The sequence below is a fragment of the Triturus cristatus genome, chromosome 5_1, assembly GCF_964204655.1.
Source record: "Triturus cristatus chromosome 5_1, aTriCri1.1, whole genome shotgun sequence".
Lineage (NCBI taxonomy): Eukaryota > Metazoa > Chordata > Amphibia > Caudata > Salamandridae > Triturus > Triturus cristatus.
The window spans coordinates 36911088-36930640 of NC_140587.1; the positions used below are offsets into that span (position 1 = coordinate 36911088).

The following is a 19553-nucleotide window of genomic DNA, read 5'->3' on the forward strand; positions in this document are numbered from 1 at the left end:
CATTTTATGATAGCATTACTTCATTATTTTGACACTTTTAGACTTGTATACACTGGGCATTGGTTGCACCTCATTATTACCAGTTTAACACCCAAATATAGGAATGAACAACAGAAAGCTGAACAGCCAACCTTTGCTCAGGGCATTCCACTGTGCAGGATCAGGCATTGCTGCATGTTTACTAACTTTTGAACCGTTTTAACTAGGAACACATTTTTGTGGGTTAAAATCTTCACATCATTTAGCAGATGATGAATTGTGTGGCAAATGCGTAAAATCTACAATAATGCGAAAAGCGCTGCAGCTGTGCAATCGCATAATTCCAGTAGCCTGGTTATGGCACTTGGCTGAAAACAGGTACCTGATTTCATTCACACTGTTTCAGACATTTGTTTCTCATTCACAGAATCAAAGGACCTGATGAAGAGACCTGGAGCACCCCAGCACCAACAAGTCCTTCGTAGCATCAGCAGAAAAAAATGGTATCCATGTGTATATTCAGAGTAAACTTACACTCGAAGGGTGGCCCTGGATACACCATGTGCGATTCATTTTAGAGAGAAACACTGACCTAGTGAAGGCAAAGAACTTCATACAGAGTTCATCTTTATGGACACTTTGAAGATTCATACCAGTGATAACCAGTATCATTATAAAGAGTTTTGCTTTATTTTCCTCAGATGTACAGTACTGTCAGTAAACTATATTAGTCTACAGGGTCGGAGAAAACCTTCACTCAGAGCTCACATCTTTAATCACATTTGATGATCAATAATGAGAAACCCAGTACAGATGTGTGACCTCATTTTCATTCTTAAGTAAAATTAGTGCTGCATCGGAATATCCTCAGGAGAAACCATACCAGTGTAAGACGCTTCGGAAAAACCTGACTCGCAGAACAAATTGGTTGAATTCCCAGAGAATGCTTTCAAGTGAGAAACTCTACCAGTATGAAGAATGTGTGAAAAGCTGCAGCGAGGGCTCGTCGCTGCACAGGCATGAATTAGTTCATACTGAGCATAGGTCATACCAGTGTACGGAATGTGGAAAAAGCTTCACCGAGTCAAAGAAGCTGTTGAGGCATCAGAGAATCCATACTTGTGAGAAACGCTATCATTGTACAGAATGTGGAAAACGATTCATAGCAAGACGCTATTTGTTGATACACCAGAGAGTCCATACTGGTGAGAAGCCCTATCATTGTACAGAATGTGGGAAACTCTTCTCTCAGGAAATAAACCTTTTGGTCCATCAGAGAACCCATACTGGTGAGAAACCCTTTCCGTGTACAGAATGTGGGAAAATCTTCACTCGGAAAAGTAATCTTCTTGTACATCTGCGAGTCCACGCTGGTGAGAAGCCCTATCAGTGTACAGAATGTGGAAACATTTTCACTCAGAAAATAAACCTTTTCGTACATCAGAGAGTTCACACTGGTGAGAAACCTTATCAGTGTACAGACTGTGGAAAAGGCTTCAGTCGAAAGAGCACGCTGTTAAGACATCAGCTAACTTATGCTAGCGAGAAACCCTACCATTGTACAGAATGTGGAAAAGGTTTCACTGAAACATGCGCACTGATGAAGCACAAGGGAATCCATACTGGTGAGAAACCTTTTCAGTGTACAGAATGTGGGAAAAGCTTCACTGAAGCATATAATTTGTTAAGACACCAGACAATCCACACTGGTGACAAACCTTTTCAGTGTACAGAATGTGAGAAAAGCTTCACTCGTAAGACGCATCTGTTAAGTCACCAAAGAGTCCACGCTGCTGAGAAACCGTATTGGGGCACAGAATGCGGGAAAAGCTTCACTCAGACAAGCACAATGAACTTAAATCCGACAATCCATACTGATGAGAAACCCCATCAGTGTACAGACTGTGGGAGAAGCTTCAGTACAAAGCACATCCTGGGGGAGCATCGGCGAATCCATAGTGGTGAGAAACCCTACCACTGTACAGAATGTGGAAAAAGCTTCACTCTAAAGAGCACACTATTGGGGCATCAGAGAATTCATACCGGGGAGAAACCTTTTCAGTGTACAGACTGTGGGAAAAGATTCATTAAATCATACACTTTACTGATACACCAAAGAGTCCATACTGGTGAGAAACTGTATCGGTGTACAGAATGTGGAAAAAGCTTCACTCGCAGCACAGGTCTTCTCCATCATGAGAGGATCCATACTCAGTGACGGATGATATAGTGTGGGAAATGTGTCAAAAATCCACATTGCTGAAAAACCCTATTGCTGCATGTGGGAAAAGCTTCACTCAGACCAGCAAACATTTCACACATCAGAAAACCCACACTGATGAAAAACCTTCCAACTGCACCAAATGTGGGAAAAGCTTCAATGAGAAGTGCAATCTGGGAGTTTAAAGAAAAAACTTTCCAAACTGAAGTTAACATGTAAGAGATCCAGTGATGAGAGTCTACATGTTCCCTGTCTGAAGAATTGCAACTTAATCATGCTAATTTTTGGAAATTAATCTCTCAGGCCACAAATCCAATCAGATAATGTGTATCATGTCAAACCTCAGATCATGATTAGAAATCTTGCAGACGGGAGTTGTATACGAATTATCAGGAGTGCTAAAGTGATGGAATTTGAAATACTGAGAAATTTTGAGAGTGACCCAAGTTCCCTCTTGAAAGATTTGCAAATAATACAACTGATAAAGGCTGAAAATTGCCATGGGCAGGACCCTTGACCCCGTAAGATGGGATCCCGATTGTGCTGAGCCCGAACATTGGCCTTGAATCCTGGTGCCATAAAATGTTTAAAATGTAGTTTCTCCAAAAGTTGTGATCGGAGAATCTAGATTTAATTAAAGACACAGAGGCTAGGATTATGCATCGTCACTTTATTGCTGCTCCATGTCAGCTATTTAAAGCAAAACACAGTAACCAATTCAGGATTAGAACACCTCGAAATACATAAACCCCAACACAGCACCCATCTTCCTCTTTACATTTGATCCGGGGATGAAATCAGAAGCCAACTGAATAAAACAGTAGAGCACAAAATATCCAATTTGTAGATCATCATTCTATTAAATGAATCAAATCATGTTATAATAAGACACAAACAAAACCATCAACACTCATTTTTTTGTCTTTTTACAACTGTACATCAACAAGAAAAAGCAAGCACCCCTAACTCTTTGTCTTGGGCAGGAAGGCTGGGTTAATGCTATTCTCCATGCCTTCGATGAAATCCCATCACAGCATTTGTAGTATCTACAGTTCATGTCAAGACCAGAGACTCACATTATGAATGTTCACAGAAGATGCATGCTTCACAGGCTTCAAATAAAACCATCCCAAAGACCCCCAAATTCGTCCAATCTGCAGGTTTTAGTATTTCCTCCAGTATAAAATAACTTTGCTTGTCATCACTCCTTACACAGAATGGGCCCCAATCCTTTTCATATCTGCACCTGCTTCAATTCTACACAACCTAACTCAACGTGCTATAGTCCCCGAACTAACAGGATTATATGGCCTTACATACAAAATCAACAACTGATTCATAACATCTCTTCGAAATAGTTCCATTCTATTTTCATACTCTTTTACACACCGAACCACACACAACCTTGGTTGGTCATCAAATCAGGTATACTAAATAGTAGAAGACATTGTCTTTGTTTTCGTAAAATTTGAATCAGGACTCCGTCTGGATTATAAAATCAATTACTTGCCTCCAAAATGTTTGCATCTGATACCGTTGTAAAAGATATCAGACATAACAAAGTTGCCAATGTAACAGACAACTGCCTTAAGATAAAATGCCTTTTGGAGGGCCGCTCCTTCAGTTTCCTAAAAATCAAGGTTACATGCCGGGTCTGGTGGCTCAGTGGACTAATGCATCCACTGCAGGGGCCTGTGTTCGACCTTATGGTCACAGGTTCAAATCCCGGTGGGTACACTCAGCCTTTCATCCATCTGAGGTCGATAAAATGAGTACCATTGAGTTGGGTAAAAATAAACATCTGTTATTCAGCGCCAATAAACCAATCGGTGAACGTGTGCTTTACAAATACACATGTTATGTTATCCCACATAAGATTATATTTTGGTTTAGGCAACCTTCAAAGTTTGATGCCTTTCATAACTCTAGAAATCAAAATGTCTCTTCCTATTGAAAAACCATTAACAGCAACAAGTCCAGCAGCCACCACTGACCCATACATGCCTCAAAAAATCTACTCCCCGACTTGCTATGGCGAGTCAGATTTTATCAGATTGAGCTATTTTTAGCACCTACTCATCTGTTCCGGCGAGTGAATTTAGGTTGGAAGGGAAAGGTGTTCTGTTCATTCAGAAAGTGAATGAGCAAGAAAGACGTCTTTAAATCTTGTTTTTATCTTGACACATTGGCTGTCTGTTTAAGGACAGAGGATAAATGTCTTTTTACAAAATTTTTCTTATCCTGGAAAATGGTCTTTACTTTTCTTTCTCTTGTTACAGTTGGATTTTTTTGTCAAGTGAGCTGTCTGACAATCATTGTGAAACAAATTTATTTTTTCTAACACACAACATTTAAACAGCTTGCAAATGAATAATACAAGTATTTCAAAATATATTAGAAAATACAAAAGATTATTCTTTTTTTGGTAATTTAGAAGTGTGATGCAAACAAAGATTTAAATAGGAGCAGAACAAATCCGAACACTTTACTTGGTGATGTGCAAATGACAAATATTTGCAAACATTATACACTATATAGTTTTATCAGTAAAACCCCATGTCAGTGGGAAATGTTGTGTCCATTTTAAAGGGAAATGTGTTGTTTTCAAATAAGTGTGCTACCACTTCATGCTTTAGTGATGTATTTATTAAAAATGATAGTTTTTAAATATGATTTGAGAAACATTCCTGGCCCGGCCCTGAAACAATGGAGTTAATGGACTAAGGGGCAAGTCAGCGACCATGTGTATCCTATAAGTGGCTAGATATGTATTACATATGAAGCAAACCTTTTAGCCTGTTAAATCAAACAACATTGTTTTTCATACAGCAGACATGCTGAACTTATGCATTTGAAGGTGCTCTCATATGTGAAAAGATGAAAATGGTGGCTCGGTGATTTAAAATATTTGCCCAGGGCCACATAATTTGAAACCGGTTTATGGGTCTAATATAATTTAAGTCAATAGACCTGCAGGCCTAGTATCATTTTAATGATGTGTCTAGACCTGCTATAACAATTTACAGTCCTATAACTGAACCTTTCTCATACGTACTTGTTAAAAAAAATTATAATTCTATTGGGGAACCCTCTAGGGGGTCCAGATCTGTCTCCAAGCACCAAGCAACCCTAGTTCTCCAAGCTCCAGATCATCTTTTTCTTGTAACAGGGGTCCAAGACTCCAGAGCCTCCTCTGAAAGACCTGCAAATTGCTCCTCGCCTAAAATCCTCCAAGCTAGAAGGTTCAAAACTTTGTTGCTCACCAAAAGATGTTCTTCTCCTTTGGGACCCAACATCAAACCCTCTGAACTAATTATCAAAAAAGGGTTTGTCTAATCCCAACTCTAACATCCCTGGAAAACATGGGGACCCACCCAAAAGGAGTAATCCTAACTAAATTGAATTTCTGTTTCTGTGTCGTCAACAATGCTCTCTGAATCATTGCAAATGGTGGTAAAGCAAAACCCAGAAGAGTCCTGCTGAAATACATAAACTGCCTTTCTGCTATCACATAGTTTAACCCTGGAAAATACTCCCCCTACAAATCTATCTGATGCTCCGGACAGAAATTCTAAATTTCCTTGACTAATTCTGTAAAATGTGTGAACTTGACCCAGTCATTTATATCAGTCACTGCAGAAACTTTGCCCATCTTTAACAGGCTTTGCAATTATTTAATAATCCTGCCAAACTTTTTAACGCAAACAGTCCTGCCGTCATTTCTAGACCAACTTATCCTCCTGAGGCCTTGTCACCAGTCTCCAGATGTCCTAAGCACGCACACCATCCCAAGATGCGTGCATCGGGCTCTGTCACTAAAACTGGACAAATACCATATATTGCTTGTCCATTCCACAATTCTAAATTGCTAAGCCACCAATTCAACTCTTCCATCACCTGTATTGCCAAAACAATCTGTTTCCCATACCATAAACCTTTCCTCAAAGTGTCCGCCTTCAACATCTCTAAAGCTCTGTAGTGAAGAGGACCTGGAAAAGCTGCCTGTATCAAGGAAGAGAATAAACCTATAATTCTCTCGAAGGTCCTTAAAGTCAAAAACGTTTTAAAAACCTCCTTAACTTCTGTCTTTATTCTTGCAACTTTGTTCTCTGGTGAACCTAAAATGGCTTGACAGGGCTCGAAAAATCTGAAAAATGGAACTAGTCCTGCAGGTCTAGTACCTTGAAAAATCTCCTCGACCTAACAGTAACCTACTTGACCTCCATCTCTGAAAGCGGAGGAAATGTGACAAGATAACAAGATTTAAAAGCATCTTTATTGCTCATTTGCTTTGTGAGCAATAAAAAGGCCTTTAAATCTTATCTTGTCACATTTGCTCAGTTTTCAAAGACAGAGGACAAAAGTTAGTATGTTTTCCCACTCGCCAGAAGGGGCGAGTAGGACCTAAAAATAGCTCGACCTCATTAAATTTACCTCGCAAATGCGAGCGGTCGAGTGGATTTGTCGAGCCCTGCTTGAACTTTAGTCACTTGAGGTCCCAAAACCTCTATCTAGGCTCAAACAGACTTGTCCATGTTGATCAAGAAACCCAAAGACTCCAAGAGATCCATAACCATCTTTAAATCCTTCTACTCCTCTCGGTCCTCACCGAACACCTGGGCAGAAACCTCCTGTTCAATGCCCCAATCCGATTTTCACTCCAACCACAGCACTGAGACCTCCCTGATTACCGCCAAAGACAACACCCGCACCCCCCTTGACAGGGGAGATACAGCAACCTGATCCTCCTTGCCTCTCTGCAGCGTTCGACACCATATCCCGCCACACACTCATCAAAAGACTGCACCACATCAGGATTCAGGGAGACGCCCTCAGATGGATCGAATCGTTCCTCACAGGAGGAACTCAGAAAAATCTGCCTATGTCTGAGAATCCAAAAGCACCATCTATGGCATCCTTCAGTATTCATCCCTCAGCCTGACCCTCTGCAACACCTACATGATGCCTCTAGCCGACATCGTCAGAACCCACAGCTTCAACATCATATCCTATGCCAACTACACCCAGATCATCCTCTCACTCTCAGCAGAGCCCACCACCACAAATACCGACTTCCACAACTGCATGAAGAATGTCGCCAACTGGATGAAAGCCAACTATCTGAAGCTCAACATTGACAAGACGAAAGTTCTTATCTTCTGCAACAACACCTGCCCGTCCCACTCCCACACTGACAGTCCACGCCCGCAACCTCAGCATCATCCTAGACAGCAAACTCACGATGAAACGACATATCAAGGCTGTCTCCTCTGCCTGCTTCCACACTCTCCGCATGCTCCAAAGAATCTTCAAGTGGCTTCCCATCGGCACAAGAAAAACCATCATGCCCTAGTCACCAGCGGGCTGGAATACGGCAACACACTGTACGCTGGAACCACCACCAAGCTCATAAAGAGACTCCAGACAATACAGAACTCGGTGGCCAGACTCATCCTCAACCTGCCCAAAAGGATCAACATCACCCCGCACCTTAGGAACCTCCACTGACTCCCTATCCAGAAAATATGCCAATTCAAGGTCTTGACATATGCTTACAAAGCCCTCCACAACCTAGAACCAGCATAAATCAACCACTGCCTAAACTTTCACCAACTACCCAGACACCTTTGCTCTACCTCCCTCGCCCTCTCACAGACACCACATCTGCCGATGGGGAGGCCGTTTCTTGTCGTACCTCTCTGCCAAGTCTTGGAACGGCCTTCGCCTCCACCTCCGAACATCACACTTGCTGGTGAAATTCAGTAAGAGACTGAAGACCTGGCTTTTTAACTGAGCCCTGAAACCTAGCACCTGGATACTCTCACTGGTGATTAACTGCTTTTTACAAATATTGATTGATTGATCCTGAGACATGATCAAAAGATCTTCCAGATAAATGATCATTCTTAGTCCCCAGTTTTTGCAACTCTTCTGCAAAAACCATCTCTCGTAGCCCCTCAAACTGAAAAGGTTTCTCCCGGAACTCTATCAATATCAATCTGTCACATTCAAAACCTATTGATCTCTTGTTAGCCAACACCATTTCTCTAGAAAACCTTTCAAACAACCTTCTACCTGTCCTTGAACTGAACCAATGCTAGTCTCCTCTTGATTGTCATCCTCTCCTTGACACCCCCCTCTGGGGGAAAATGCTGTTGCAGATTGGAAATCTCTAAAGTTCGTTAGCCAGCTCCCAGTAGTCATCACATATCTAACATCAAACACAAACTAATCCTATTCGCACCTGATCCATTGTGACAGAAATAATTTTTCTCATCAGGTCGTGCCTGAAACTCTTTTGTGCTGCCCAGGGCTACCTCAGTTGTGCCGCGAAGGACACCTTCTGCTTCTGTGGTGCTAAGGCCACCTCTCTCCGTAGCTTGAAAACTCATCATTAGTTTTCACAATATTCTATCTTTTCTTTTTTCACGCCTTCCTTTATCACTTCTCTGTGCTCCGATAACCAAAATTCCTCCTCCACCTCAATTCCTTTCCTTCCCCCTCTCCCCCAAACCAGGCTCCAAACCCTCTTTTACAGATGTTCCCACCTCTTTCTCCACCAATCTTTTAATATTCTCCACTTGAACCTGTGCCCTAGAAATTCCTTCCCTCTTCACTCACTCTTGTTTTCCTTCTATTTTTATCTTTTATTATTTATAATTAAACCTAATTTTCTTGGCAGATACTTTTCCCTAATCGCCATGCTCAACAATTCTTGTTCCTGATATCAAATGCCTGGAACAATATATCCGTTTAGCTAACACAAATGTAGTTCACTAAATGCCCCTCAGTAGCTTCATAAACCTCAAAATGGGATTACTTTTCCAAAATGGCGGCCCATAAACATGATGACATTATCACGACCGGCCGCATCAAGCCAACACCAGAAAAAACCCTGTCATTTGACGAGCGCAAACTCTGCAGCAAGAGAGCCCTGCTTGCCCTCAACATCTCACAGACCCCGTGATACAGGGACCGCATGTGCTCCACATCGCATGCTACCAATCAACAGTCATGACCCTTCAAAATTTGCAGCCTGACAGAAAGAAAAAACGTGAGACCTTTAAAATATCCCAAAACAGGTATCCAAACAACCTTTTTTTTTACCCGCTTTGTTATCCTGAAACGTTTAGTCCTCATATAAATAAATGATATGTTCAAATAAAATAAAATTCCCTGACTCATGAAAATTCGGATATAAGGATAAAATGTATGCATTTCAAAACCAGAAACACTCTGACAGAAACACCAAATCCCAAAACATCTAACACATATAAATCCTAATGCAAAAGTATTAGAGGTACTTATCTGTCATGGAGCAGCAATAAAAAGAGAAAAATAGCTGCTGTGTTGGGGTTTATGTAGTCTTGAGTTGTTCCAGTTCTGGAATGGTTACTGTGGTTTGCTTTAAGTGGCTGCCATGGTGTAGCAATAAAGAGATGATGCATAATTCTAGCCTTGGATCTTGATATGAAGTTGAGAGCGTGCCTTACTGCAGGTAAGAAAAGAAGTGTTACGGTCTTGGTGCATAAAAAGGATCACTAATTTGCGCATTTAGAGTCTGCTGGGAAAAGATCTGATGTGAACATTTCTTTAGTTTCTTTCTCCCTGTGGCTGATGTCAAAATAATAACTCAAGGAGCCCAGGTTGTATGCACATATTCCTGGTAGTGATGATCTATAAATATGTGGGTAATAGAAGGATGTTGGAGTATGAATCCACCCATCAATATGGTTGGCATATGTTATATTATGTTAAAAATAGTGAAACTAGGAGTCTGCATGTCCTTTTACAGATTCTAGTTTCTCTTCATACCAACACGAAATACTTCACACCGAGGAGTGTCTGAAAAATATATACCTCAGAATTGGCATGGACAGGGATGCATTGTGCCCTCCTTCTGTTTATAAGCTTTGTTGAGTTTATCATACCTGTAAAAACTAGTGAGCATGTTTCTGCCAGCATTGGTAGAAGACATAATCTGAATTCTAATCTATACAAATGACATTTTAGTTCTGGATTCAATGCAGTAGGACACTAGTGTGCGTTGAATGAACGTGAAATATATTCACAGAGAATTCTTAAACATAATCAAACGGGAAGCTGATAAATAGGCTGACAAAGAAGTGTACATTTCATTGGTTCTTGTGAAGGTGCATTTGGAGTGTGTGAATGATTATTTTTATATATATATATATATATATATATATATATATATATATATATATGTGTATATATATATATGTGTGTGTATATATATATATATATGTACCCATGCAATGATGTTGATTTATGAACCTCCAACAGTGACCTTTTACTACAGAGTATTTATGAACTTTCAAAGATTTCCTAGATATCAAATAATAAGATAGAATTGTAATGTGGAAAAAGTGTTTTGTTTTAGAAGGCATTACTCAAAGCAGAAATTAAAGTTTGAATTTGATTTTACAGCTGGAGTACAATCCATTAATGTTTGCAGAGACACATATTTCTCAAAAAGATAATTTAAAGGAATAGAAAATGGTTCTTTTGTCTGAAATTGGGTAATACCATTTATTGTGAATGTAGTGCCTTTGACTAGTGCGGTTACGTCTAATGTATCTGTATACATATGCAAAATTCAAGAGTCAGCTGTTCAATGAATGGGGAAAAAAAACAAAAGCTACAGTTGCTTTTAGAAGTCTTGACCCCTGACGGTGCACCTCAAAGCATCTTCCTCTATAGAGACGTCTGTGTGGCTTGATCTTGAGAATTTCTCATTCCTTTACTGCTTGTGAACTAAGAATACTTGTTTTGCAAGGAATCTAGCCACCAACCCCACCCCCTTTTTTTCTTTTTTAACCCAGTGCATGCACATGTGGAAATGGAATTACCTGCAATTTTGCATCCGCTTATTCTGGGTTGGGAAAATAGAGAATTTGGATCTCCCCTCCTATTTGAGCTTGCCCATATCCTTGTCACTTTCCAAGCACTCTTTGATGTAGGTTGCTTGAAGGCCAAGACATTATTGTTCCACATTGTTCAGACTGTGCAACCAACAGCTCTTAGCCTTGAGTGTGCTTGTTTTCATATGCACCTGAAGGTGGAAACCATCTTAGCTCAGCTAAATAAAAGAGGATAATATTATCAACAAAGATGCACCCACCTTATGGGTGTGTCCTATTGTGTTGGCATGGAAACTGAAGCTGTCTACTAAGTGTGCAAATATATGGACATGCGTCTAGCCAACACTCCCGCCAAATATGACTCATGATCATAGACAATTTAATCACACACATGTTAACAGGCCTGTTGATTCTCGAACAAGGAGCTCAGCTCTGAATAACACCAATACTTCTTGATGCTGGATCTCAATATATCCCATTATTTCAATGCTTGTTGATCTCAGAAGGTTCAAATGCTTACACTTTGGCATCTCTTGTGCCATAGAGGTTTGTCAGAACCATATTTCAGCAGATCATGGGACTCTAGAAAGTTATTAACATAGGTAATAATATTCTAGATTATAAGAAGACTACTGAAGGACATAATTCCAGACTCAAGGCACTGTTAAACCGTCACCACAATTGTGGTCTCACGTGAAGTGGCAAGTGATTTTTGTGTACGCAGTGTAAACATCCTTGGACATTGCTTCTGAGCTAGTGGGGTAGCCACAGGCTCAACAAAAGTGCCGGATATTAGGTTATCCACTGTGCTGTAACTGTATAGTTTCCTCATGGGCAAATACTGCAGACATTTCGTTAGAAATGTTACATGGCTCATTGACCCATGCAGAAACTTTAATCTACAGCTGCAAGGGCATGGACGGAATAACACCAACACGTGGCATGAGATGTTTAGGTAAGTGTGCTACTATGTAACTGCCTGCTATAATTCCTCTATGCCTGTCTAAATATGTATGTAAGTGGCTGCACAAGTACTTCAGTGCCTGTGTTAGGCAATTGAGATCAATGTAGGTGTCACTGCAACTACCTTTGAATCTGCTGCATGCATAAATAGTTCCTGGTGAGTGACTAAATGTATGTGTTTCTGTAGCTGTCTCTGTAACTGAAAGACGGGCCCTATGCTTTTGTGAACATCTATGTCTATAGGCTTAGAAATGGCATACTCTATGTAGTACTTGGCATAGAGGCCTGCAAGTACACAAGTAACTTATTCAACTCAAAAGGACATCTGTCAATGTCTTAAGCACAAAACAGCATCCTTTATGGCATACCTACAGCATATCTTAGAAGTGTGCTATGCGCACTAAAACATTGGGTTGACACTTCACAAACACCTATAATATGCCAAGGGAACCTTGCAGCGAGAATGCACAGACAGGGTCTGCATTAGTAGCCATCACCCATTTTGAAATAGTATTTCACTGCATGGTTGAGAAGATTGTGTCAGTACTTGCCTACATATCTGAGAGAGTGTAGAAGTACATCTGTATCAGTGCCATGAGATGTTTAGGTAAATGTGCTGGTATGTAACTGCCTGCTACAATACCTCTATGGCTGTCTAAATGTGTATGTAAGTGGCTTCCAGCAATACTTCAGTGCCTGTGTTAGACAATACAGAGATATGTAGGTGTGACTGCAACCACCTTTGAATCTGCTGCCTGTATTAATAGTTTCTGGTGAGTGACTGGATCTATTCCTGCTGCTGTAGCTCTGTAGTTGTTTCAAAAGTTGAAACAGAGGCTTTTTGTTTTTCTGAACATGTATGTCACTTGCCTTAGCGATGGCATACTCTATGAAGTACTTGACTTAGGGGCATGCAAGTGCACAAGTAACTTAGTGAACTGAAAATAACGTCTCATCTATTAAGCACAAACCAGCATGCTTTATAGCACACCTACAGCATCTCTCACATGTGACTTGTGCATACTAAAACTTGGATTTAAGACTTGACAAACATCTTTTACGTGGTAAATCAAGCTTCAAGTGAAAGTGCACACACAGGACCTGTACTACCAAGCTTCATACATGTTTGAAAGATTATTTCTCTACTTGAATAAGAAGGTTGTGTCAGTAATTGCCGGAATATCTGAGAAATTGTGGGAGTACACCTGTAGCAGTGTAATGAGACGTTGAACTGAATGTGCTGGCTTGCGACTGTCTATTTTAGTGTCTCTATGACTCTCTAAATATTTATGTAAAGGCTTTAAACAAACACCTCAGTGCCTGTGTTATGGAAAAGAGAGCAATAAAGATGTGACTACAACTATGTTTAAATCTTCTGTATACACAAGTAAATTCTGGGTAAGTGACTGAATGTATATGTTCTTCTGTAGCTGTCTGACAAAGCAGTGTACCAGAACTACAACACCCGGAATTCAAGAAAAATACTCTTCGAGAACAGCACTTCATGTATACACATGTAAATATTTCTACATCTTCTAATGCCTTGCTAACTAAAATGTTAACTCTTAATCTGCAGTTTTTTTTCCTACCAATTACACCATGTAGTAAGCAGGAAATGTACAGCATACTATTTCAAAGCAACAGATTGTGAACCAACTTCTCACACACCTAGTCTGCAAATCAGACAAACTGTCACATTCTCATACACTCATAAAGCGCCCTACCTGTTATTAAACATACAAAGCCACTCACAAAACCACTAATACATTACCTCATATAGTTCCAATATTTTCTCAAAAATATTTGGTACTCTCTTATAACATTCTCACATACACTTAGACCTTTTCAATCATTTTATTTCTCCAAGTTAAGTGTAATTCACATGTCATGTCTATTGGCATAGTCCCATCGATGTATACCCCATCTTTACATACATTGTCCCAGACACACGACAATAGCGATTCTAAACAGGTGACCTTTTACCTAGTATCTTGCTCCTGTCTCCTCGACACCAGGCTCTTAGTATTCTATCATAATCCCTGTACCTGACGTAAATAAACATGTCCCCAGGCATGGCAGATTTTTTCTGTATGAGGGCCGCCACTTTTGTCATCGTTGGCCAACAGCCAGCTGTGCATGATCACACTTGTTTAGAAAAGCATTGGTGATTGTTTTCAAAACATCCATGGTGGTTTAAAAAAGATATTGATTCTAGAAAAAACCCTCGAGTGACCACTTTAGTATAAAAGAACCTCACTCCCCCTACAATTTAGAGGAGAATTCCTTCCAAGCTGAGACGGGGGTCCTGCATGCTGATTCTTTGACACACAGTGGTCTGACATCCCTTGCGGGTTGTCATCCTCAACGCAGAGACGGGGTCCTTCGTTCTGAACCATCAGGTGAGGGGCTGGTTCTTCCCTAGGGGTTTCTTGGCTACATATACACATAGCGATATGCATACACACCTACACCTCCAGGTAAGGCTAGGTACATTTTAGCGAAATACTTAGGGTGCGCATTTTAGGAATATTCAAGTGCTACTGTTTTTATCTGAACTGCTTATGTTCGTCATATTAGCACTATGGTAGAAATGGATCTACGATTTACAATATTGGTACTAGCAATCTCCTTCATATGCTTCTGTCTCCTGATGGTTGCAGCTCATATGTTTTACACCAGATTGTCGCTGGAACAATAAATATTTATTGAAATGTCCCAATCGCCAACCTGTGTATTTTCGGAGAGAAAACAAGCACAAGTCTCTGAGCGAAAAGTACTGCACTGTTTTCCATGATCCCTGAGGAATCAGGGTTGTCATGTTCAGTGGTTGTCAGAGGCTACACACAGCACTGTAGAATACAGGGGGGTGGTAGTGGCACTTTAGAGCTAGCTGGTCTAATGGGTGACATCCTGTGGGGGTGTCTGGAAGCGGTTGAGACACCAAGCCCTCAGTTTAGGTCATCCAAAACGCACAGGTCCTGGGGGACTCCTAGGAACTACACGACATGGCGCCCATTGTTGGTTTGGTTCTTATATTAACGGTAACAATCTGAGTAGTTCAGTCGTGCTTTCTCAGAAAGCCCTACTCACACCTTTCAGAGACGTCTGAAGTGGGAAGGGAAATCCGCCTCAGCTGAGCAGATATACTCTGTGTATTAGCTGAAGGTTTAGCAAGCTTGTAAGGATAAAATGTTCTCACATTGTGAAAAACCCTTAGTTATTCTTCTTCTTTTGAGAATGCCTGAGAACGCGAGTGGTTCGGGCTCGGGGGAAGAAGGAGTTGCAAATGCTCTTAACAGTGGACCCTAGTAGTTGGGGGATAAAGATAATGATAGACACAAACTAAATAGTATTTATGTCCTTTGTCCAGCCGGACAGGAATTTATTTGGCGATGCACAAAATCAGAAAGTAGTGTCAAGGGGGCACAGCCCGTGACCTACAGTGAACAAGACAAAACAACAAATATAGGCAACAGCGAGCAAATCGGTCTGTATACTTATAATCAGTGAACAGACTTGATCATAATTTGAGTGACCATTGTACATAGCATTCACAAGCATATTCAGTACATACGATCCTATTGTGTCGATGACGTTTCGATGCCGAAAAACAAAATAAATGGCATCATCTTCAGGACAAATATTTAAAAATATATAGCAAAGCTCATCAGCGACCTAAAAAGCAGTAATCAACTAAACTAGCTACAAAAAGCACAGATCTGTGATATGTTACGATTGTGCCTTAGAAAAGGCACACTACCCCTGTGTTATGTGTAAGTGGACTGTCAGGCTCTTTTCAGGACTCCGCCCCTCGTGACACCAGACCCTTTCAGCTGTCGCACCTTGGCCTCCATTTTATGGGATCCAGCAGTAATTTTGTTATGATATTTATATATAATTTGCTAGCGCCAGGCCTACACGTGAACATGGCTGAGAAGCTTAACTAGCAGCCTCGGGGGATGCCACTCGTCAACTACAAGGTCTTTCCTCCTTTAAGATTTTGACAGGTCGACGCTGAATACTAAATAGTACATATGCGCATTGCCGTGGACACTAAGGTTCACGTGCATATCTCAGCGCTTCCAGAATGACAGAAACTTATATTCCTTCTATTCTTGCCTTTTATTTTGTCACATTAATATTCCTAGCTGCCTACTAACAGTGTAACACGTGTGGCACCTTCAGCAAGTCCTGTCTTTTTAAACTAATGCACTTTGCACGCTGACATTTTTTTTAATCTCATCCTTAATTGTTAAAGGTGAAACTACGAGCCCCAAAATGCAATGCTCTGTTGGCTAAAAACACAGGATTGGCTGGCTGCGTTGCACAAGAAATGGGGAAACATCGCAGTTCTGAACTTACTTCCCTTTCAAACATGGCAGTATGTTCAGTCATCTCTTTAAAGACGCATACATATAAAAGACTGCCAACATGCTATTGGCTGCCTTGTGAGAAATGATACTTTGGGGGTAATTTAGAGCCTTCCTGATCCTTGACTCCTGAACATGACAGAAAAAAACATCACCTAAAAATAATGAAAGGGACCTAACCCTCCATCCAGAGTCGATGACGCTGATTGACCTAACACACCTACACATAAGTAACAAACATGCTGTACTCTGTATTTTCAATTGCCTCAATATCACTTGAGGAATAGTACTGAGAAACTGGAAAAGCAAATGCAAGTTAAAGCCCCGAGCCTGCCTCAGTGACCACCTACGAAACCGCTTCAGAAAAGTAAAATTCAGACCACACGACAATGAAGAGACCTTTAGCTAATCATTAAATATTGTTAACTTTATATGTAGAATAGCCTTGCAGCGTTTATGGTGCATATTTTATCAACTTATGTTAACTCTTTCTCTTCTCCTTTTAATCTTCCTCTATCGGTCGGTAAATATTAATTGAGAAATTAAACAGAGTAGGTACTGATTTAATGGATACTTTCGTTAGCATGCTAAAATGTGTTGTTTTTAAATTGCATTGCGTACTTCTGCTATACAATAAAATATTTTTTTAAATATATGACAAAACAGAGGAACATGTTGGGTTTTGAACCAGCGCTCCAGACTTTCATCCGATGCCTTTTAGATCTTTTTTTTTTTTTTGCAGGTTTAGATAGCGCGAACTCAACCCAAATGTATTGGAGCGCTTTACAAGAGTACCAGTTAAATTACACAAGGACAGTGCACATTCATGTTTGGTAGGCTAGGGAGATTGAGTGATTTACCCAGTATCACACGGTGTTGAGCCGAGGCCCATCCTCGAACCTGGTTTCCCAGCTCCGAAGTCAGCAGCTCCGGCCGTTAGGCCGCATCCTCGAAAGATTTCTGCCGGAGGTTAGAAACATGCGGAGATTTCACAACAAAGAACGTCCCCACCACCCCGAGTGAAACGAGCGATATCTCGGTGAGATATGCCCCTCATCGTCTGGCTGCATCTCCTTGCAGAGATAAACGGTTGTCTCGATGACTCCCCTCGCTCTCCCTGAGATAAGGTTGCCACAGATTTCAAATAAATCTTTCTACTCCCACGGGGACACAGTATCCCCCACGGATACAAGGCATGCCTCAATTCTCCCAGGGCCGAGGAATCTCCCTCCCCTCGTGTCTAATGCGCGCTTAGTGAGATAAGGCCTTCATCTCCTGATAGAGGCCATGTTTCTTCTTCCTCTCTGAGATACTCCAAGCTGCAGCTGTCTCAAGTGTCATGTTGTTACAGTAAGATTCACTTCCGTTGGCTTGTGCCTATTTGTGGATTCCCTAATTCAAGGGGAACTAGGAAAGTGAAAGCACGCCATGCGCGTTGTGCGTGCCTGCAGTGAAAACAAGCGATGAACTCATTAGAAACAGATGGCCCCCTAAAGCTCACTCGGCAGAATGAAACAAGTGATGAACTAATTAGAAACAGATGTCCCCCTATAAAGATAAGGAATTGTTTCACGACAGCCGTGAAACAGACGACCCAGTCCGGATTGGTTGTCCAAAAGGGAGAAAGGGCAGTGGCCCAAAAGCATCCTTTTTAATGGGAAGCCAGCGTTTAGCATAAACGCTGACGCCACCCAATGAAAATGATGGGCGGGGCTTCAAGTGCCCGTCTGAAATCTCCTTTATCACTTTAGGTCTTGCCGAGCAAGCAGCTCATGCGCTGCAACGCCAGGCGAGACCTAAAAAGGGAAATACATCGCACTTCAGATCACATTATTTAACTGGAAGATAAACATAAAGCAAAACCTCATTTCAAAAAGTAGAAAGTAGCTGTCTTAAAAATTAGACATGCCCAGGTTACTGAGGATTCAGCTTCTGAATGGGGAATGGGCTCTGACGATTCTAGACCGCGTGGCAGAAGTAACAATAGCTCACCAGAACCTGAAGGATTTTCTGTTGACAGCGGAGTTGAATGACAACATCACGGTGGGTAGTGTCCCACATAGATTGTATGAAATTACACTTTAAATAGAAGGGGACATCTCAAGAAAGGTTTAAGGTCTCTTTTGGGAGAACTTAACATATGGATATGACATACTGCTAGCAGAAAAAGACTGGCTCCCTGAGTTTGTAATGGATTGCCCAAAGGGGGAAAGCATCATTTTGCCTGCTTCCTCCGACCTCGTGCCAGAATCTTGAAAAAAATCATACATGCTGGAGTGGGCACTAGCGCTAGCTCCAGCATTATACCACAGCCATGTAGGGTGGGACATGGAGTCTACCCACCACCAAATCCCATTAAAATCTACTCCAAATCCACAGAGACAGTACCCTATAAAAAAACGATGCAAAAAGACAGGCCAAAGAAATCTTAGACCAACTTGAATATCAAGGTGTAATTGAGACTTGCACCTCCCCAATGAATAATCCTATGTTTCCAGTAATAAAACCTGACAACACATATCGTCGAGTTTTAGATTACCGACATTTAAACACATGCACGTGGACATTTGCAGTTCAAAATGCACACAGTGCTTCATTGATGAATAACATTGTAAGGAAAAAAAATAACATTAGATATCTCGAATGGATTCTTCTGCCAAAATATAGCTCCAGAAATCAGAAATTTGACAGCATTTTCTGCGCTCGGCACTCAGCAACATTTTTGTCATTTGCTTCAAGGGTATAAGAACAGCCCGGGGCTATTCTCGGCAAGAGTGTCAGAATTATTACAAACATGCGATGAGGGCTGTGTAGATATCTATCTGTCGGACGATGAATTACTTGAACACTTGAGCAGGGTGAACAACATAATTGTGGTATTCGCCAATTTGGGCTACAAATTTAATTTCAAAAAATCAAAAATTGCCCATCTCTATGTCCTATTTTTGGGATATGAGCTATCAGGTGAAGGGAAGAACCTGGCAGCCAACTTTTTAGAAAAATGCGGGCTGCTCCAACCTCCAAAGAATCTAAAGGGTTTGCAATCCATTTTAGGATTTCTAAATTTTGGAAGAACATACATTCTAGATTATGCAGAAAGACTGAAACCTTTCTATGACCTAATCAGACCTGATT

At 41.0% G+C, this 19553-nt stretch overlaps 1 protein-coding gene across 5 annotated transcripts in view; it reads left to right on the top strand.

Moving 5' to 3' along the window:
* Nucleotides 1–19553, top strand: part of LOC146830082 (uncharacterized) — an 80796-nt gene that overhangs the window by 37547 nt on the left and 23696 nt on the right. For 2 of the 5 annotated variants that reach the window (XM_085604314.1, XM_085604312.1), the window contains 2 exons: nucleotides 407–2415; nucleotides 13479–13564. The exons of 1 other annotated variant lie outside the window; for it this stretch is intronic. In XM_085604314.1, coding sequence (XP_085460440.1) covers nucleotides 923–2197 — 1275 coding nt within the window. In that variant the 5' untranslated portion in view covers nucleotides 407–922 and the 3' untranslated portion in view covers nucleotides 2198–2415; nucleotides 13479–13564. The remainder of the gene's footprint in view (nucleotides 1–406; nucleotides 2416–13478; nucleotides 13565–19553) is intronic. 2 more of the 5 variants (XR_014961364.1, XM_085604313.1) reach the window with 2 other exon arrangements.